General features: G+C 36.1%; 1 protein-coding gene across 1 annotated transcript; it reads left to right on the top strand.

Annotated features, from left to right (window-relative positions):
* The first annotated feature begins 487 nt into the window (after nt 1-487).
* On the top strand, nt 488-20,920 carry LOC123876192 (FMRFamide-related peptides-like). Its single transcript, XM_045922372.1, has 3 exons — nt 488-552; nt 18,451-18,596; nt 19,411-20,920. The coding sequence occupies exons 2-3, from the start codon at nt 18,466-18,468 to the stop codon at nt 19,835-19,837; spliced, it is 558 nt and encodes a 185-aa protein (XP_045778328.1). The 5' UTR covers nt 488-552; nt 18,451-18,465; the 3' UTR covers nt 19,838-20,920.
* Nucleotides 20,921-23,161: the final 2,241 nt, after the last annotated feature.

Raw genomic sequence — 23,161 nt, 5'->3', positions numbered from 1 at the left:
ATGGACAGGCAGCGGAGGCTTATAGTACTAGGGTCCTGTTGGCACCTATAAATTGGTACCTTAGACACACTTAAACTAAAACAGCTTACATAATGTATTTGTATTAAAATCGTTAAAGTCGTTAAAGAAATAGAACTTTTTGCGAAAAATTATAAGACTAATAAAACTGTTAGTGTTCATTATGTGGCCACTGATTCGTAGGTGAAATGTCAGGAGTTGCCTATTAAAACGTTTCTACTGTAGTCATAAATAAATGAAGCCTTATTTATTGTGACCTAACGAACAGTTATTATTCCGAGCTCCAATGCTCAATTAAAACAAATATATAACTCGAAACTACAGTTTCAACGCAAATTACAGTTTGTTACACAAAACTAGCACTATCCCCCTATTTTTCACCATAAATCGTGGAGATCATATACTGTAACGGTACACCGACCCACGCTGCATGACGTCACACCATGGAGACCACATAAAAGCCTCCGTTCTCCGTTGAAGCCTTCAAAAACGTAGTGTGCTTTGACCGTTAAGGACTGCGCAAGTGCCAAACGGGTACGTACGAATGAAACTTTTTTAAATTATGATTGATAACGGAATAAAAGCTTAATTATTTATAAAGTTTAAAAAAAATTAAAATAAATAATTGAAAATATTACAATTAATATCCGTGATTTACAAAAACTTTTTTATGAATTGTGAATTGTTATAAAGTTAAAGCGCAGGTAAGCAGTTTTATTTAAATTAGGTAAAAGTGGAAAAAACGTTGCTATGAATTACAATTTTATTGAGGTACCAACTTCAATAACTTAACGTAAATAATAACGGTATTAACTATTAAAGCTACAAATAAGTGTTAATTTTGGAGAAATTGAAAAGTTTAAAATTATATTTTATTATTTTCTATTTTATTCTTAAGTAGATGTTACCGCGATTTCATCCGAGTCGATTGAGGTTTTAAAAATCTATGAGAACCCTTAGATTTTCCGGGATAAATATTTCAAAACAGTAAACTTATTTACTTTAGAATATCAATTTTACGTGTTTATGTTATGTGTTAGAAAAATATTTTATTTGAAACATTTTTTTATTCAATAAACATAGTTTTATATTCAATAAACATTTCCTTCAGTAAAAAAGTTTGTAGCAATTAATTTAACTTTTATTGATAAGTATATAATTAAGTTTATAAACACTTCCTAGCGCAGTGGTATCTAACCGCTGTAGTCTTATTGATGGGAGGTCCAGGGTTCAATTTCCGGCAGTGGTTTGGAATTTTATAATTTCTAAGCCTGGTTTAATGGGAGGCTTCGGTCATGGCTAGTTACTACTCTACTGGCAAAGCCTACCGCCAAGCGATTTAGCGTTCCGGTACGATGCCGTGTACAACAAAAATATGGCTTTAATAAAAACTGCCATACCCTTTCCAGGTTAGCCCGCTTCCATCCTAGATTGCACCATCACTTACCACCAGGTGAGATTGCAGTCAAGAGCTAAAAAAAGGCTTTCCGTATCAGCTGTCTTTAGCTTTTTTGTTCCTATATCCGCTCATAACTAATCAACGCCTCAACCGATTTTGATAAATAATACAGCATTAGATTTATCTTAATAGCGCGAGTGTCATAGCTGAAAGACATGCAGTGAAAACCACAGTCGGTGTTTTGAAAAAAAAAAAACAATGATTTATTACTTACCGGATTAATTTTCATAAGTTTATTGACCTTCAGATATATGACTAATATGATAATATAATATCTAGAACAACGCTGGCGTCAAAACAACTACCTACGAACCCAATTTTGTTTTCATATATATAACCACCTAAATATCCTGGCAATAAGCCAATTGTGAAAATCATATAAGTCTGTTTTCAACATACCTACTGAGTACCTAAATTAAGTAACTAAGTATAATTAATTTCTGTACATCGATTTTAATTAAACAAAACAAATGTTAATTGAATCATATTTGTGTAGCTATTTCTAACAACTTTGTTTACGTAATTTTTAGCCTACAGTGAAAGAATTTTTCAGATTCGTATCATTAGTTTCGTAGATTACCCGCCAAATCCAAACTAACAAACTTATCACCTCATTATTAGTATAGATATAAGTGATCGTGTTACATTTTCTGTATTGCTAAAATCTTACAAATAAAATTACTATAGGTAGGTGCCCTTATTAGTTAGTTGAAATAAAAAAATGGTCTATTGAAATCCATCAATATTTAAGTTATAACATTTAAGCACAAGATTTTGAATTTCAACGAACTACCTACCGGCAAAGCCGTACCTCCAAGCAATTATGCGTTCCAGTACGACGCTGTGTAGAAACCAAAGGGGAGTGGGTTTAATAAAAATAATTAAATTGGATTTTTAATTCAATATTTGTTTTTGGGTCAACGTTCTACATACACCAAATAACTTTGATAACAGTTTGTAACTCATTTCGTTTAAGAGCTAGAGACCTGTGACACGCGGACAGACAGACGGACGGACAGACAGACAGCAGAGTGGCATTAATAGGGTTCCGTTTTAACCCTTTGGGTACAGAACCCTAAAAATTGCCATAGCCTTTCCAAGATAGCCCGCTTCCATCTTAGACTGCATCATCACTTGCCACCAGGTGAGATTGCAGTCAAGGGCTTGTACTTGTATCTGAATTTAAAAAGAAACTGTTCCTATACCCTATTTAACCGTTTCCCTAAGAATAGTTTTAATTCAAGCCTCTCGAAAATAATTATGCAAATCGAACTACTCTGGGGAAAAGCCTTTAATTAAGTAAAGCGTACGGCCGGTACAATAGAAATAAAAATACCGAAATAGGTACCTATTTTTAACGAAACATTGCTTTAAAAAGTCGGTAGGAACTAGAAAGTGCTTAAGTCAATGAATTTTTTTTAATTCCATTGCGCTAACAGTCATCAGCCAGAAATGCAGCCAGTATTTTTGGCATCATTCTACTCGGGCATGATTTGCATAGTAAATCTGCCCACCGATTGTGTAAGAAAAAGGTATACATCGCAATCGTTATCGACAGTGAATTTGATTTGGTTGATTAGCTTTTTTCACAGTCATTCAAGGGGCAGAAATTGTTAGCGATTACGATAATCATGAATGCGTTTTTCTTACACAATTGAGGGGCATATTAGGCTAGTAGACTAGCTATAAGTTTTGTCACATGTTCAAATTCATTATCTTCATCATTATCAAGCTACGTCCACAGTTGGTCCTAGGTCTCTTATAGGCTACATCCATACGCGGTCTTGCGCCGCCGCGCCGCCTGAATCCAGCGGCTCCCTGCGACTCGTTTGATATCGTCAGTCCACCTAATATGGATGTTCAAACTAACCTGATTTTTTTAATAGTAATTAAATAATATTTTTAACCGATAATCCGTACTGTCTGTCCGTCTATTACCTTTTTTACCGATATGGAGAAGGACATATAATATTATTATGCTAATTATAAACTATTTATCCCGGAAAATCAAAGAATTCCCACGGCATTAATTTTAAAGAACCATTCGTTTAATCGATTGTGACATGATAAATACTGAGATAGCATGCATCTCGGGCATAGACTACTTACCTTGTTACACATATTGTCAGGGTATTGTTAAAAATTGATCAGAATTTTTTAAATTAAAGTTAAGGAATGATAGGAGAATATTAATTTATTTATTGAAGGTAGTTTAATTAAGTTGATATTGAATCAATATATTTAACGATGAATATTATCATATTCTGGGTAAAGTTTCACAATTATTACAAATTATTATCACTGCAATTTATACGTAGAAAGGTTTCTACGGAAAATTGCAGTGATAATTTTATACGGTAGCGCAAAACTAATGTAGTACTAAGCAAATTACGTTGTAATCTGCATTTTGAGTGAGTCAGTAAAATTCAAAGGTAAAAGTCTGTTTACATATTAAGTTTTCCTATCACATTTTATCATAATGATATATTAGTAGGTAAATATGATATTTTGGAGTTAAAAACGATTTAGTAATATTAAATACTTCAATGATGAAAAGTGTTTGAATGGATTAAATTTCACATTAATTAGAGATGACAGCTACTAGTATGAATAGAGGACATAACATTTACCTTTTCTTCTTTGTCTCAGACTTAACGGGTTAATCCCATTATTTGAGGTCGACTCTCCTTGTTCTAAGGAGCTACCTATAGTATGATCTATTTTATGCTGTCAAAGGAAGTTTGGAAGGTGGTTTCTTTAATGAGCTCAGTCTAGTGTAAGATTTTTGAGAATAAAAACTGTCTATTGGATTTTTATCGTTAGTCTTTTTTGTCCTAAATGCTTTAAACTATTTTTTTCTCTCTCGTCTGGCTTTACAAAGATTAGCCAATGTCAAGTTTGTAGTTATTTGTAACAAGTTAGGGAAACTATACAAGTATGGACCCCGTCTGTGCCGGCGCTCGCCGACACACGCACGGCACCCCCTTAGTGCGCTTTCCAGTCAGTTTTAACAAAAAAAAAACACTCCAAAAAGGCAGAGCACGCCCGCCAGCTAACACCAATACAGACGAAGTCCTTTAAACTATAACTATTAGTAGTTAATTTCTCTTCAGGTATTTCTTCGAATTTTTTCGAATGTCTAGCCTACGCCTGCAACTTCGTCCGCGTGGACTACACAAATACAAACCCCTATTTTACCCCCTTAGGGGTTAAATTTTCAAAAATCTTTCCTTAGCAGATGTCTAACTCATAATAGCTATCAGCATACCAAATTTCAGCTGGATCGGTCCAGTAGTTTGAGTTGTGCGTTGAAAGATCAGTTACTCCCCTGTGCTTTTATATATTTAGGTTTTACTGGGTTTATAATAATATAATAAATCTTATAAAATATAAACTGGCTGACTACTCAAACTGACCTTATGAATTGAACAAACTAAGTTTTGACCTTTTGAAGGTACCAAGAAATTATTCTATTGTCCACTAACATGAAACCAAAAAGCTCTTATGTTTTACGAGAAATTAATAATTAATTAGCAGAACCCAACGCCTTTTGTATTAAACACAAGTTAATTATAATCGTAGGCTAAGAAAAGGGCATTTCGATTAATTATCTCAATTATCTCCTTACAATATTTCAACAATAAGAAAACTTTCGTGAATTATTCTCCACTACAGTATATAAACCGTGATAGCTTAGTGGTTGTGACGTCCGCCTCTTACTTAGGAGGTCGGTGGTTCGATCCCGGGCACCTCTAACGCACCTCTAATTTTTCGGATTTATCTTTTGTATCGGAAAAAATCTACATTGTAAAAAAATATTTCTGGAGATTTCCTCTAAAAAGCCCTAGAAAGTGAGGAAAAAAAATTAGTTACGTAAATCTTTACTTTATTTTATTAATTTATAATTTCTAAATTTCTGGTCTGGTCTGGCAGGAGGCTTCGGCCGTGGCTAGTTACCACCCTGCCGACAAAGCCGTGTCGCCAAGCGATTATGCGTTCTGGAACGATGCCGTGTAGAAACCAAAGGGGCATGTGTTTAATAAAAACTACCATACCCCTCAGGTTAGCCCACTGCCATCTTAGACTGCATCATCATTCATCACTTACCACCAGGTGAGATTGCAGTCAAGGGCTAACTTGTATCTGTATTTAAAAAAAAGTTTGGTAGAACAGTAGATATACAGACAGACAACGAAGTGATCCTGTAAGGGTTCCTTTTCTCCTTTTGAGATACGGAAGTCTAAATATCCTATTTTTCAATAGGCATACCTAGCACAACTTTAAAGATTAATCGAGTGAAATGAATGGAGCTTCGTTTAAGCTTATTTAAGTGATAGGTATATAAATGTTTGATGTCGTAAACAGTATTAAAGGGGCAGCAACTTTGCAAGTTTTAGACAGTGTTTTGTCAAATTTTATTAACTTTTCTGGAATCTAAATATACTCCAAGGTTCTTGACTCTTGACACCACCTACCAAAACCAACCAGTTCAAATCAAATCAATCAAAAGTGGATTGAACCTTCCGTTCAATCAACTTTTTGACGACTATTTCTGGCGTATTGTTGCCAAATACTTATGTGGGAGCATTTCCTGGTCCAAAAAATAATATTTTCTTTTTTAGCTCATATTATAATTATTATGAAATAGCCCCCTCATTCTGTTTAAATTTAGTCTATCTCAGAAATGATCAATGATTTCCGGCCTATTTCCTCATTAATTCATCAATGAAGAACTAAACACATCCAGTTATTTCAAAATGAAATTTATGCAAAGTGGGTAGGTATAGCTTCCTACACAATGCGTTTAGAATGTTTTTAGTTGAATTTAATAACGGTAATGGTGATAATTTTGTTCAGCAACACGTCATAGAGAGAGAGCCAGCGCGTGCCAGACCTTCGTTATTTTATAAAGCTGCAAGTTCCCTGCGTATTGTCCCCAACACCGGGAGGAACTAATCAAATCATAATCATAATCCAACCTTCATAGTCGCTGAACGTTCTTTCCTGTGTTAAAGAAAATACGCAGAGAAACTTTCAGCTTTTATGAAAGAACAAAGGTCTGCCACCTGTTGGCTCTTAGGTCGAAATCTATAGAGTGCACTTTGACTTTGCTTAGACTTAAGTTTCAGTTAAAACGAGACAGATTTATGCCAGCGGTATAACACTATCTCGTTTTAACAGAGTCTTAAGTCTGAGCAAAGTCAAAGTGCGCTCTATAGATCTCAGCCTTAGTCTATCATGGTTTGTGAAGGTATTTCTATTCATCATGATCAACCCATTTCCGCCCCACTACTGAGTATGGATCTCTTCTCAGAATGAGAAGGGTTTAGGCCATAGTCCACCACGCTGGCCCAATGCGGATTGGCAGACTTCACACACCTTTGAGAACATGGAGAACTCTCAGGCATGCAGGTTTCCTCACGATGTTTTCCTTCACCGTTAAAGCAAGTGATATTTAATTGCTTAAAACGCACATAACTGAAAAGTTAGTGGTGCGTGCCCGGGATCGAACCCCCGACCTCCGATTAGTAGGCGGACGTACTAACCACTAGGCTATCACAGCTTATTTGGCTATTTCTATTAGGTTCTAGTAATGGAATGCTGAAGAAGGTGTTTACAAAACACCTCTGTCTGCTTCTAACTCAGATCTATTATGATAAGTCGATTCCCATGTGGTCGTACACACTCCAGTTGCAATCACACATTCGGTAACCTCTTACGTCAGATCTAAGCTCAATTGAAACTAACCGCAGTGAATTGAAACCACTACACAGTACAGGTTCCTACTCTGAAAATCTTCAATCCAAATTGCTCTTCATTGTTTGAACTCTACGAGGTCTGACTAGCGATTAGGATAAAGGATTTTGATCTCATTTTTGACGTGACAACGTCTTATAATTCGATAGAGCCGGCTGCACGCACGAAAAAACATGACTCATGCGGCGTTACCTCGCTCTGAGGCGTTCCATGTAAGCGAGAGCGCGGAACGAGCGACAAAGAAATACAATCGGTCTTTTTTGTCACGTTCAACTATCGTCAGTAAACCGACTTTACAGACAACCAATTTTTTTGATAAATTTGATAAGAGTCAAAGTAGAGGCAATCCTAGAGCGAATAATAATTAATTATACTTATTTAATTCTTCGTCCGCGTGGCGCGCTATACAAATTTCAACTCCGTATTTTTACCTCCTTAGGGATTGAATTTTCAAAAATCCTTTCGTAGCGCATGTCTACGTTACTCTTCTTCTTCCAGCCCTTATCCCATGCTACGTGGGGTCGGCACAACATGTCTTCCTCTTCCACTCTCTTCTGTCATCCATCAACTTATCATCTACCCCTTTTATACGCATATCCTCTTTCACGCAATCCATCCACCTTTTCTTTGGTCGTCCTCTTCTCTTTTCTCCATCTACATGCATATTTAACATTCTTCTAGTGATATGACTCTCTTCCCTCCGCATTACATGCCCATACCATGCCAGCCTATTACTCCTCATTTTTTCTACCACTGGTGCTACTTTTAAACTTCCCCTTATATATTCATTCCTTATCATATCCATTCTTGTCACACCACACATCCATCTCAACATTCGCATTTCGGTCGCATGTACTCGTCTTTCATCCTTCCCTTTTACCGCCCAACATTCTGAACCATACAATGTGACAGGTCTAACGACAGTTTTGTAAATTTTCCCCTTAAGTTTAAGGGGCATTTTCGGGTCGCATATAACACCTGAGACCTGTCGCCATTTCATCCATCCCGCATTCATTCTATTGTTCACGTCTCGATCAATGCTACCGTCACTTTGGAAGAGCGAACCGAGGTACCGGAAATTGGAGCAGACAGGTAGAGTTACGCCATCCAAAGAGATATCAGAGAAACTGGAGGGGCCACCGAAGTCACAGAACAGATGTTCTGTCTTCGTTCGGCTGATCCTCAGGCCAACACTCTCCAATTTCTCTTGCCATCTACGCAGTCTGCTCTGGACGTCGGCCGCATCTTCTCCGACAAGCGCAATGTCGTCGGCAAACAGCATGCACCAGGGCGCTTGTTCCTGTATGTTTGACGTCAGAGCATCCATTACCAGGACAAACAAATAAGGACTTAAAGCCGATCCCTGATGCAAGCCTACTTCCACATTGACCTTGTCCGTAACGCCAGCTTCTGATTTGACCCTTGTACTCGCTCGTCTATACATCGCTTTCACAAGCCTCACATACTTCTCAGGCAATCTCTTCACTTTCATAGCCCACCACAAAACTTCGCGAGGAACTCTGTCATATGCCTTTTCAAGGTCGATAAATACCATGTGCAGGTTTCTATGTGCATTCTTGTATTTCTCGCAGAGTTGACGGAGTGCGAATATTGCATCTGTGGTACCTCGACCTGGCATAAACCCGAACTGGTTTTGGGTAACCTCAGTCTCCTCTCTCATTCTTCTTTCTATCACTTTTTCCCAAATCTTCATACTATGTGACATGAGCTTTATTCCTCGGTAGCTGTTACAGTCTTGTACATCACCCTTGTTTTTGTAAATGGGCACCAGCAAACTGTTGCACCACTCTTCTGGGATCTCCTCCTCGTGTAACATCTTATTGAAGAACAAAGCCAGCCAGCTCCATCCATCTCCTTTTAGACACTTCCATACCTCAGCTGGTATACTATCTGGCCCTGTCGCTCTACCATTTTTCATACTTAATACTGCCATTCTTACTTCATCTATACTCACCTGTTTCACCACACCCAAGTTAGTTGGTACATTAGCTAGCTCTCCACTCCACTCATTCTCTTCATTCATTAACTTCCTGAAATATTCTCTCCAACGGTCTTTTATGTCATCGTCATTCGTTAAAACTTTCTTTTCGTTATCTTTTATGCATTTAATGTGGGAAATATCCCTTTCATTCTTTTCTCTTGCTCTTGCTAGTCGGTATAGGTCTTTTTGGCCTTGGGGGCTTTCAAGAGACCTATACAATTTTTCTTGTGTCTTTCCCCTTGCGATAGCGACAGCTCTTTTAGCTTTCTTTTTACACTCCATATATAGTTCCTTTTTATTCTGCTTCACAATCACGTCACTATCACTCACACCTTTCCACTTTTTAAAGGCATCCTTTTTTTCTTTCAGAACTTTTTGTACGTCCTCACTCCACCACCACGTGTCTTTATCTATCTGTCTTTTATTTTTCGTCTCACCAAAAACATCCCTTGCAACTCTCCTCATACATGAAGCCATTTCATTCCAGCACTCATTCACTGATTTCTTTTGAAAATCACCATCCATCTCGATCATTTTATCTACCACTTGTCTCTGAAACTCTTTCGCACATTCCTCTTTTTCTATCATGTACCATTTTATTTTAGGGAGAGTTTTAGGCTTGGGCTTAGCGGTTTTAAACTTTACGTTTATTTCCACTAGCAAAAGTCTGTGTTGGGATGCCAATGGTTCACCCGGTATGACTTTACAGTCTTTTACTGCGTTAATATTTTTCCTACTAATTAGGAAATAATCTATTTGTGATCTGTGTTTGCCACTTTGATAGGTAATTAAATGCTGGTCTCGTTTCTCAAAAAATGTATTTACTATGGCCATGTCAAAGGCAGATGCCGATTGCAGTAATGTTTCTCCCTCCCGGTTACGAGTCCCAAAACTCCAGCTCCCATGCACTCTTTCAAAACTTTCATTCGATTTTCCTACGTGACTGTTAAAATCACCTCCTATATATATTTCTTCGCTTTTGGGGACACCCATCATAACAGCATCAAAATCCTTCCAAAACTTCTCTTTCATATCATCATCACATCCTACCTGCGGCGCATACACACTCATTATGTTTGCAACTACGCTTTGTATAACTAGCTTAACAACTACGTTACAATAGCTAAAATTTCAGCCCGATCCGTCCAGTAGTTTGAGCAGTGCGTTGATAGATCTGTCAGTCAGTCAGCTTTTCCTTTTATATATTTAGATTAACATAACATTTTGGCTAATAATACAAGTGTAAATGCCACAGACAGATACACACGTCAAACTTATAACACCCCTCTTTTTGGGTGGGGGTTAAAAACGGTTAAATGAGGAATTATCACTTGATCCCATCGCGGCTCTAAATCAGGATTTAAATGACTTCATACAACTGAATACATTTTGCTATCACAAAGGATGTCACAAACCATTGTACCCCACCGGATGCTTCCGATGTCTGTCAGAAATAGCTATTTCTAATGTTATTCTAGACATGACGTGACCTGTTGCTTGCGGTGCTACACGCTTTGTTATAATAAAGCACAATAGGTACTTAAGAGGGCTCTCTCCGTCACTCGTTTCATACAATCGTAGTTCCAATTTCATTTGAGTATCAAGCAACCAAAGTCCATGAAATTTTGCAGACATATTCTAGAAACTAATATCTATGTCTGTGGTTTTCCAGATTTCTGTTAAAATATTCGGTTTCAAAGTTACGCGGTCTTAAAAATTTTCATACAAATCCTTGAGCCATATCCTTGATACATATTTTTAGAAAAATCTAAAACACCACAGACACAGATATTAGTTTCTAGAATATGTCTGCAAAATTTCATGGACTTTGGTTGCTTAATATTCAAATGAAATTGGAACTACGATTGTATGAAACGAGTGGAAACTCGTTTCCACTCGTTTCATACAACTCCGTCACTCGTCTCTCCGTCACTCGTGACGGAGAGAGCCCTGTTAAGCGTCTATAGACACGCCAACAAGGCAACTAAGTAGTTCTAACCAAGATATCTCTCTAGTCTATACATGACTTGGTGCTTGCGGTGCTCTTCGCTTTGTTAGTGGTTATAGTATAGTATAGTATAGTAAAGTAAGTTGTTAAGCGTCTGTAGATAAGCCAACAAACTGACTTATAACCTATGTATCTCTTTAGTGTAGACGTGAACTTTGGACCTCAATAGCTCAACGGTTATAGGAGCGGACTGAAATCCGAAAGGTTGGCGGTTCAAACCCCACCCTTTGCACTATTGTCGTACCCACTCCTAGCACAAGCTTAAGGCTTAGTTGAAGGGGAAAGGGGAATGTTAGTCATGATTAAAATGACCAATATTCTAAAAAAAAAAAGAAAGAAAAGAACTATTGCTTGCGGTGCTATACGCTATGTTAGTGGTTATAATAAAGCATAGTAGGTTGTAAAGTATCTATACACATGCCAATAAGATGCCAATAAGTCAACTTGTAACTTACACTGGAATTCATAGTCAAGATAGCTTCTTTAGGGGCCAATTAGATGACATCCATACTAATATTATAAATGCGAAAGTGTGTCTGTCTATCTGTCTGTCTGTTTGTCTGCTACCTTTTCACGGCCCAATAGTATAACCGATTCTGACGAAAGGTACAGGATTAGCTTATATCCCGGGGACGGACATAGGCTACTTTTTATCTCGGAAAATCAAAGAATTCCCGCGGGATTCCTAAAGATTTTTATGAAGTTTGGTACCGACGTAGCTTGCGTCCCTGTAATCGAAATAGGCAACTTTTTATGTCGGAAAATCAAACAGTTCCCACGGGATCTATAAAAAAAAGTCGCGGGCATCATATTATTCTATGTTATGCAATGCATTAAGACGACAAAAAAAAATGCAAAAAAAACGAAAAATGTTTTGATCTATTTCACACCGCTTCGCTGCCTTCTCCATATCGTGCGATTAGTCGAACATGTCAACTTCAAAGTCGGCATGTATATAAAAGTTTTAATGTTGTCATCCGATGCGTTATCCGGCCCCGCATCTAGTGTTGTTATTTGCTAGTTGACATGCTTACGTATTTACTTACTGAAGTGATAGTTATTTTAACGATTCTTTAAAATAACTTTGACGTAGGCAACGTACTAATACGTTTCAACATCTATACATTGCCAACCCACTATAATAATAAGAAGGATCTACGATCCACCACGCTGGTCAAGTTTGGATTGGCAGATTTCACACATTATTAAGAACTTTATGAAGGATTCTTAGGCACGCAGGTTTCCTCAAGATATTTCCTTCACGATTAGAGCAATTAATATTTAATTGCTAAAACGTACGTAAATCCAAAAAAGTTAGAGGTGCAACAATAATTTAGTTAAAAATAAAATATTAAGTAGGTACCTTCTTTATAATAAAATCAATACTTACAAGTGTAAATTAAAAATTCATAACACCCCCGACGAGTGAAGGTTACAGTAACTTGAAAAGAGCTGATAACTTTCAAACGGCTGAACCGATTTTCTTGGATTACAGCTAAGAACACTCTCGATCAAGCCACCTTTCAAACAAAAAAACTAAATTAAAATTGGTTCATTAGTTTAGGAGCTACGATGCCACAGAAAGATACACAGATACACACGTCAAACTTATGACACCCCTCTTTTTGGGTCGGGGGTTAAAAAGAACGAAATCAGCATTTCCCTATAAAAAGGTCTGATTTTTTTAAATCGAAATTCATTTCGCTCAATGAGCAAGCTCACCCTTCTCTGAATACATTGCAATTAAGCCCATGTTAAGAACACATCAAAGTGTAGGTATTATTTCGTAAATCCAAGCTTTATAGGAGTATTTTGCTGACGATGAATGTTTTTGTATTCATAAATGCTTATGACCCAAAAATAGGGGTGTTATAAGTTTGACGTGTGTGTCTGTGAATCTGTGTATCTTTGTATCTGTCTGTGGCATCGTAGCTCCTAAACTAATGAACCGATTTTAATTTCGTTTTTTGTTTGAAAGGTGGTTTGATCGAGTGTGTTCTTAGCTATAATCCAAGAAAATCGGTTCAGCCGTTTGAAAGTTATCAGCTCTTTTCTAGTTACTGTAACCTTCACTTGTCGGGGGTGTTATAAATTTTTAATTTACACCTGTTACCATTGATTTTGGAAGCGCCAAGGTGTTCTCTGGTTTTTACAGTAACGTATTAGGAACTGTGTCATCTAAATTTCATGTCAGCTAAATTTTACGTTTATCTGGAACACGCTACGAATAAGTCTCTTAAAAACCAGCCGAGTTATACAATACTTACTTAGTTGTAGTCTATGTGCTGTTACATTATAGACGACAATTAGGTCATACGATACAATAATATCCTGTTGTATGCACTTATTCCGTTTCCGTTAGTTTTCATCGTAAAATCATAGCCTTTAAGCCGTAAAGTTTTTATAGTTCCTAGTTGACTCGTCAGATAAAGTTTTCTGGTTTATGAATATGAAAACTAGTGCATTAATTTATTTTATTTTATTTTTTATTTTTATTTTTTATTTTTGTTTTCGGATCAACAAACGGTAGCACGCAGTGCTTGGAAAAAAACAGTAGTAATATAAATACAGTAATACTATGCCTGATTAATTAATATTCAAATGAGAATCAAACTACGTTTGTATGGAGCTAGTAACGGATAGACCACCGTTAATGTACAATCATAATATAATGCAAACATGGGAGCATCGAAGTGGCTTTGTGATTTCTAACTGCTCCGGGAAATTACGGAGATCATTTTGTGGGAATACAGACTACAGTAATAATATTTTGTTTCTATTTCTAAAATAAAATTCCATTATTATTTTACTTAGAATTTTATCATTTTTGTATGATATCAGACTTTCTCCGTCTCTAATTTCTATTTTTTCTAAAAAATGGGCTACATAATAATATTATTATAACTTGTTGGTACCTAAGTAGAGTTTTAGTGATTCCAAGTGTAAAACTAATATTATTATCCAGTAGGTATTAACATTTGTATTACATTATCACTATTGTCGTACCCACCCCTAGCACAAGCTTTACGCTTAGTTGGAGGGGAAAGGGGAGTATTAGTCATGATTAGCATAGCTAATATTCTTTAAAAAAAAATGTGTTCTTTATTGAGTTCTACATAAGTACCTCTAACTTTTCGGAGCTATGTGTGATTTAAGCAATTAAATATCACATGCCTTATCGATGAAGAGAAACATCGTGAAGAAACCCGTATGATGTTCTCTTTACCTAATATTCTTAAAGGTGTGTGAAATCTGCCAATCCGCACTTGGCCAGCGTGGCAGACTATGGCCTAGACCCTTCTCATTCTTAGAAGAGACCCATGCTCAGTAGTGAAACGGCGATGGGTCGATCATGATAATGATGAAATAACTGTGACACATCTTAGACCAACGGACAGGCAAACAGACGGACGGGACGAAATTATATGGGTTCCTTAAGTGTTTTACTACGAGACGTTTAACTACTAGGTTATGACAGCTACAAGTGTAAATTAAAAATTTATAACACCGCCGACAAGTGAAGGTTACAGTAACTAGAAAAGAGCTGATAACTTTCAAACGGCTGAACCGATTTACTTTGATTATAGCTAAGAACACTCGATCAAGCCACCTTTCAAACAAAAGAAACTAAATTAAAATCGGTTCATTAGTTTAGGAGCTACGATGACACAGACAGATACACAGATACACACGTCAAACTTATAACATCCCTTTTTTGGGTCGGGGGTTAAAAAAGGCTACATTGAATCTCATTTATATGCTGAAAGTTAACGGAATATATAGATCGTCGTCGCGTCGGCTCCACAGTGTCTGTGGTGGCGACCTTCTGTTGTTGAAGTTTATAGTTAGAGAGAACATTTTGGTTAGTTAAGCAATATGGAAGGTAATTCAATTGTTGTTCGAATAGTTTTTATTGTTATCTACTCGTACATGCTCGGGTCACATTAAAGTTAACGCCAATGCCCAACAACGCCATAATTATCTTTTTTTTTAGGGTTCCGTACATCAAAAGGAAAAACGGAACCCTTATAGGATCACTTTGTTGTCTGTCTGTCTGTTCGTCCGTCCATCCGTCGTGTCTGTCAAGAAAACCTATAGGGTACTTCCCCTTAACCTAGAATCATGTTTGACAGGTAGATAGGTCTTATATAGCACAAGTAAAGGAATAAATCCGAAAATCGTGAATTTGTGGTTACATCATTTAAAAAAAATTAAAATGTGTTTCAATTTTCAAAGTAAGATAACTATACCAAGTGGGGTATCATATGAAAGGGCTTTACCTGCATATTCTTAAACAGATTTTTACTGACAAACAAATATGCAACATATTTTTTTATCAATTTAATTTTGCTGTATTTACATTAAATGGGACATCTAATTTCGATTGGTTTTGGTCTAGCGATCAACCTAGTCAAAACCTACCATTTTAGGACAATTTTTATTTATGGAACTCGCCGAGGAAAAAACTTAGCGGTTCTACAATCTGCTAACTAGTGTAACAAGTGTAAATTAAAAATTTATAACACCCACGACAAATGAAGGTTAAAGTAACTAGAAAAGAGCGGATAACTTTTAAACAGCTGAACCGATTTTCTTGGATTATAGCTAAGAACTCTCTCGATCAAGCCACCTTTCAAACAAAAAAACTAAATTAAAATCGGTTCGTTAGTTTAGGAGCTACGATGCCACAGGCAGATACACAGATACACACGTCAAACGTCGGGGCTTAAAAACGTATCAAGTGTCCGAATCCAATCAAAAAAGTTATCTGGGTACCCGAGTAAAAGCTAACGACAAAGTTTAATCCGTCATTATCGATGTCTATTGTACAAACTTGCCGACTACTAAACGAAGTTGCTCTTATTTTGTAAACCGTTTAAAGTCATTTTAGAACTTGACCGTCCGTCGGCGCCAAAGCGGCTGCCGAGATGACCTTTTCACTACTGACCTTTACAATATTCAGGAAACGTTTTGGTTAGCTCAGTTTTATGAAACTTAACATAGGGGCATTTCACGTCAAGCGGACAGCCAAAAAAAAGTGAGGTCGTGGATTTTGTTTATACTCTGGTCAGTTATACTTCTAGTAGACGTGGATATATACACACAATGTTTTTTTCGTATGATGCTTTATTGCTGAGTTATGAGCTTTTAAAAATTTACTAAGAATGAAGTCCGTTATTTTTGGATGCTTATTATTTATAACAATTCATTTGTAAAAAAAAGTAAAAAGCATTGTTTATTATAGTTAAAAAGTTGAAATTTTTATTTTTTTTATCGAATTCTAAATTTAAATTTTTTAACGTATAGTAAACCGGAAGTGAACATTTCAAATCGATATTTGAGTAACTTGGCCAAAATAAAAATAATTTTTTTTTACCGTGAATTAAAGCTTACATGTACTTATTCTTCACCAAAAAAAATTGTAACGTGGAGTCTAATAGTTTAGGACTTAGAGTGGTTTTATTAATTGAGATTGAAACAGTATTAATTAAAATGGAGTGTTTTATTTTGTAACTAGCTGATGCCCGCGACTTCGTCCGCGTGGATTTAGATTTTTAAAAATCCCGTGGGAACTCTGACTTGCCATGATAAAAAGTAGCCTATGTTACTCTGCGTCCTTTCAAGTATCTTTATGCTAAAAATCAAGTTGATTGGTTGCTTAGTCAGGGCGAACAAATCTTGTGGGAACTTTTGATTTCCCAGGACAAAAGTGGTCTATCCGTAATAGCCCATCCCCGGGATACAACGTGTTTCTCTACCACGTAAAAACATTTAAACGGATGATCCTTTAAAAATCCCGAGGGATCACCAGGATTTAGGAATGCAATTCCTTACAGCATCAGGGTTGAGGAGTTGGGTCCTCGAGGTCAAAGCCAAAGTGTTTACCTGTTATAGATACCTTCCATATCAATTTATAACCGACAGTTTCCAAATCCCACCAGCTTTAGTGATGGGGCCCCTGCAGCATCTGGATTGAGGAGTTGAAATCCAAATTTTTTATGGAACAATGTCGCAAAGTTCCTTTATCGATTAAAAAAAATTACGCAAATCGGTTCAGAAATCTCGGAGATATCAATGTACATAGGTAGAAAAACACAACTCCTCCATTGTTGAAAGTCGGTTAAAAAGTAGCCTATGTTACTCCCTGGCCAATCCTCTACTTGTCTGTGAAAATCCCGTCAGAATGGGTTCAGCCGTTCCGAAGATTAGCCCGTTCAAACAGACAGACGATCAAACAGACAAAAATTTTAAAAACGTGTGATTCAGTTATGGTATCGTTTAAATAACCATATGAGCTTAATATGTGGTAGTTATTTCGAAATTACAGACAGACACTCCAATTTTATTTATTAGTAGGTATAGATTACATTTTATTTAAAAAATCTTTTATTTTTGTATATTTCATGTTAGAATGAATGAATAAATTATTCATAGCGTAGTATTTTAGCATGTTAGTGCATAAACCCGACTGCTTAGAAAGTGCTCATAGTTATATCTATGTATTCTATATGCTCTAAGTCCTAAACTATTAGACTCCACGTTACAATTTTTTTTGGTGAAAAATAAGTACATGTAAGCTTTAATTCACGGTAAAAAAAAATTATTTTTATTTTGGCCAAGTTACTCAAATATCGATTTGAAATGTTCACTTCCGGTTTACTATACGTTAAAAAATTTAAATTAAGAATTCGATAAAAAAAATAAAAATTTCAACTTTTTAAGTATAATAAACAATGCTTTTTAATTTTTTTCACAAATGAATTGTTACAAATAATAAGCATCCAAAAATAACGGACTTCATTCTTAGTAAATTTTTAAAAGCTCATAACTCAGCAATAATGCATCATAGGAAAAAAACATTGTGTGTATATATCCACGTCTACTAGAAGTATAACTGACCAGAGTATAAACAAAATCCACGACCTCACTTTTTTTTGGCTGTCCGCTTGACGTGAAATGCCCTGTGTCATCTTACATAGACTTGTAAAATCGCAAACTCTGTAATATACAACCTGTTAAGTTAAACATAGTACCTACTGCGTTTATATGTAAACAAATAAATAAAATAATAAATAAACAAAAATATTTTACTTTCTACGCTTTAGCCCTATTAATACTAATTTGTACAGCAGTCTTGCTTTTTCGGATACCGGGAAGGCGAGAATGCTGTTCGAACACATAATTTAAATGAATTTTCTCTTCCAGGATCTTCTAGCAGTCATGAGGAACAACAGAAGCCTGATTGCGGTGGTCTTCCTCTGCGTCGTCGCAAGTGTTATACCCAACCCGGTCAGGCGTTCCCCAGACCTTGAAGCGAGACGTAGAAGTTCCATAGACAGAAGTATGATAAGGTACATATCATGTGGATAAAAGCTGCCTTGTTAGTCTAGAACTTTCATCATCATCATCAGCCGATAGATGTCCAAAGCTGGACATAGGTCTCTTGTAGGACAAGCCGCCTCAATCCAGCGGCTCCCTGCGTCTCAGTTGATGTCGTTTGTCCACCTAGTAGTGAGTCTTCCGACGCTGCGCTTTCCGATGCAAGGCAACCATTCTAGGGCCTTAGTTGGGACCTATCTATCTCGGGTCTATCGGTTTTTCAAACTATATGCCCTGCCTATTGCCCATCGATGTATACTATTGCCACTTCTTGTTAAGTCATGTTGGTTACGCTGGTTCTCCCACGGATCTCCTTATTTCTGACTAGAGGATGACGGCTTAGCCCGCGTGGATTTCGGTTTTTTGAATCCCATAGGAACTCGTCAATTTTCCGGGATAAAAAGTAGCTGTATCCTTCCCCGGGATGTATCTCAAGTCTGTTCCAAACATTAAAATCGGTTCAATGTTTGGGCCGTGAAAACGTAGCAGACAGACAGACAGACAGACACACTTTTGCATTTATAATATTAGTAAGGAGGATTTGATCACGTAAAGAAACTCCAAGCACAGCTCTCTCCATCGCCCACTGAGTAACTCTGAGCTTTCTTATGAGACCCATTAGCTCGTGATCATGTCTCGGATCCATGGATGGATTTGAGTAGATTTCATTTTGATACACGGACAGAGAAAGTCGCACCATAAGGGTTCCATTATTACCAATTTTGATACCGAACCCTAAAAACATGTTTTTACAGAATTAAATAGCATCCTTTCAATCGTCCTTAGGTTCGGAAGATCTTATCCACCAGAGCCATCTGCAGCTGACCTTCGAGAGGTAATCCAACGCCCAACACGCAAAGGCAACAGCTTCCTCCGCTTTGGAAGATCCCAACCCATGGCTTTCACTACCGACGATCTCATCTCCCTTCTACGAAGCTACGAAGATGAGTATGACAACCCAACTTCAAAAAGAGTGTCAAATTTTGTGAGATTAGGCAGGGATCCTAAATTCATCAGACTTGGAAGATCCACGGAAGAAGATAAGCTTGGATATGAACAGAGTTCCGATTTAGTACTGAGTGGTTATCCCCAAAGAAAACATAGAGCAAGAGATCACTTCATAAGACTCGGTAGAGATAGCGAGGAATTAAATAGTGAAGAAGAAGTTTCAGAAGAGAGGAAGAAAAGGTCGACTGATTGTCATGATTGCTAAGTCTTAGTATCCGATTGAAAGCATATGTTGAAAATGGTTTTAGTGCCAAGATTTTAGTGCCATATTTATTAAATTAGATACAAGTTAGTTTAGTTCTTGTAGCATTTTAAAGAACTGTTCCTGTTTATTTCTTTTCGTAGGTTTAATTATTTATTCTGCATTTTAATACGGTGGTAGTGTTGATATGTTATAAGCAGACTTGCTGTTATTTTAAATATGTAAAAAAAAAGTTTTAAATATGTTTTCCATGCATATTCTGTTTTTAAAAAACAGTTTTTATCCAATCCTGGCAATCCTGGTTATAAAAGATACAAGTAGGCCTATGTAAACTTTTTTTTAATTTCTGGGAAATTTCGGTATCGATATGCATGAGTTGTTTGTTTGTATGATTGGTGAAGCGATATTACTTTAATTTGATCTCATATTAAGAGGAGTTTTTCCGGAGTGCGCTCCATACAAACTTAGTTTGGTTCTCATTTAAATTTTAAATCAAATTAAATTGAATTTTGTAGTCATGTTCTAGATACTAATTATATCTGCGTAGGTGTGTGTTTTGCCAGATTTATTAAAAAATGTGTAAGTAATTTTAAAGTTACAAGAAAAGGTTTCAAACTAAACTACTTTTGTATGGATAGTGCTGGGGAGCGCGCTAGGGAAACTTCTCTTAAGGGACAATTTATGCTACGCCGTGCATGATCCGAGCCGTGCCACGGCTGGTAAACTGTTCATATTTGTGCTCCGACGGGGCACTGTATAGTTGTGAATTAGTCTAAACAAAACTATACTTGACTGAAGACAAAGACTATGCCCCGTCTAAGTAAAGGCTCATGCACGTTCTAACATAAATCCACTTTAAGGTTGTTGTTTTTTTAAATATAATTTTATTTATAATCGTTCTTATCAATCTCAATTAATTTTGATGCTGTTTTAATTTGTTAACTAGGTTTAATTTTTAATTTTAATCTCAAAAATTGTTAATTCTTTTTTCTTTCTGATGAATAGAGCTGCATTCCAAAGAGTATAATAATAATTAATTAAATTTAAATAATGTTGTATCCATAAATGTTTATATTATATACGATAAAATATTATGTAATAATATTATAAGACGTTTTTAAATAAATTTTTAATTAATAAAAAGTTGATGTTTCTTGATATCTATTTAAAAATAGAATTAAAGCAAAATACGCTTCAATATTTAATATTGTATCACTTTTTCCTATATATTTTAATATGTTCAAAATATATAACATTTTTAACTGAAAAAATCGGAGAGTAAGACTTGAATTAAATTCTGGAATAAAAAAATTATAAATAGATCAATTTTTCGAAAACTTGATGATTAATTACATCAAATTGCTTATCATCGTCAATTAATTTGTCAATCTCGTTGAATTTTTGAAAACATTTTATAAAAAAAAAACAAAGTTAGAAACTAAATCGTTTACTTACATAAAATATTACAGATTTTCGAGTACGGAAGTTTAAATCATCAATGTATTCATTAATTTTTATGGTAGTATTTTTACTTTTTACCTATATTTACTTCAAGAAATATCTAAATTAATATATTTTTTAATGTATTTAAAAATTATTTATCAATGTATCCGATTTTGTAAGGCTGGGCTGTGAAATCGAATACATACAATTACATTATACACAATATTTTACGTAAGTACAACTGATTATCATCATCATTTTGTAGGGACTTCCACACGCCATCCATGGTCTTGCGGCGCCTAAATTCAGCGGCTCCCTGCGACTCGTTTGATTCCATCTGACCACCTAGTAGGAGGTCATTCCTACGCTTTCCGGTGTGACGTCAGCATTTTAGGACCTTGGGGTCCAAATGTCCATCGGTTTTTGTAACTATATAGCTGCAACAGTAAAAGTAGATTTAAGTAAAATACCTATTTAAATAACCAGTGTTAAAAATCGATGTCATATTATATTGAAATAATAAATTGTTATAAAAATGGTGTAAAAATATATATTTTCCCGGTTGATTTTTTTCTGGAAATAAACTCGTGTTACATCAATATTTTAAACTGTTTTATTAATTGTTGTTTTCTAAACCATATCCACTGAGCACTCGATTTCCATTGTAGGTTCGAATCCTACCTTTTTCTTGGGATGTTTTTCTCCTTTTCAAAATATTCTTTATATAAATACTATCTATAAATATTATAAAGAGGCGAAATTGGTAAGTCTGTTTGTAGGAAGTAACCCCTGGAACTACTGAACCGATTTTAAAAATTCTGTCACCCGTAGAAAATTTAGAAATTCTAAATTTGCCCTACCGGGAGTCAAACCAGGGACCTCCCACTAATAAGACCACAGCGCTTACCACTGCGCCAGGGAGGCCGTCAAGTAGGAGAAGGTAGAGTATAGCTTTGGTGGAAATCGACACATAGTTTCGTATAGCTTTTATATCACTTACCGCTTACCTCGTACATTTCTAGTAACAAGATAAAGTTGAAAACTAAAAACCGACTGCGATCGTCTCAATAGACGCTGAAATATTATAGTAAAATTGTTTTTCTGTCGCTTGGTATATTTTAATGTTTTAGTACATTTTATTAACCCCCGACCCAAAAAGAGGGGTGTTATAAGTTTGACGTGTGTATCTGTGTATCTGTCTGTGGCATCGTAGCTCCTAAACTAATGAACCGATTTTAATTTAGTCTTGTTTTGTTTGAAAGGTGGCTTAATCGGGAGTGTTCTTAGCTATACTCCAAGAAAATCGGTTCAGCCGTTTGAAAGTTATCAGCTCTTTTCTAGTTACTATAACCTTCACTTGTCGGGGGTGTTATAAATTTTTAATTTACACTTGTATTAATATGAACTCAGAATTATCTCTTCTTTCATTTGAAATCCCACTCGATACAACAGCAAAAAATTTTGGGAGACACCCACTTTTTTTGATGTACATCTGTTAGGTCAATTTTTTCGTATAAAATGTAGCCTTTGTCACCCGGACCTTTACCCGGTCACATCTCTCACCAAAATCGGCCCAGTAGTTTAGGCGCTACGGTGGAACACACAGAATCTAGATACAAACATACATACTTACACACATAAATACATACATAGGTACATACATAGGTACATACATACATAGACTGCTAAAATCATAACCCTTTTGGCTTTGCCGCAGTCGGGTAAAAAGGCAGCCTTAGAAAGCACATTGCTCAACCATAGAATATTTATTGGTACCAACTTAGCCCCTAATTCTTCCGCAAGGGGCGTAAATTAATATCTAATTGCCGAGTAAGTTGACGCTTATGGCGGAAAGCGGCTTGAAGTGACCAATTAATTAGTCTT

The sequence above is a fragment of the Maniola jurtina genome, chromosome 21 (assembly GCF_905333055.1).
Source record: "Maniola jurtina chromosome 21, ilManJurt1.1, whole genome shotgun sequence".
NCBI classification, from domain to species: Eukaryota; Metazoa; Arthropoda; class Insecta; order Lepidoptera; family Nymphalidae; genus Maniola; species Maniola jurtina.
This window is presented reverse-complemented; position numbering and strand designations above follow the sequence as displayed.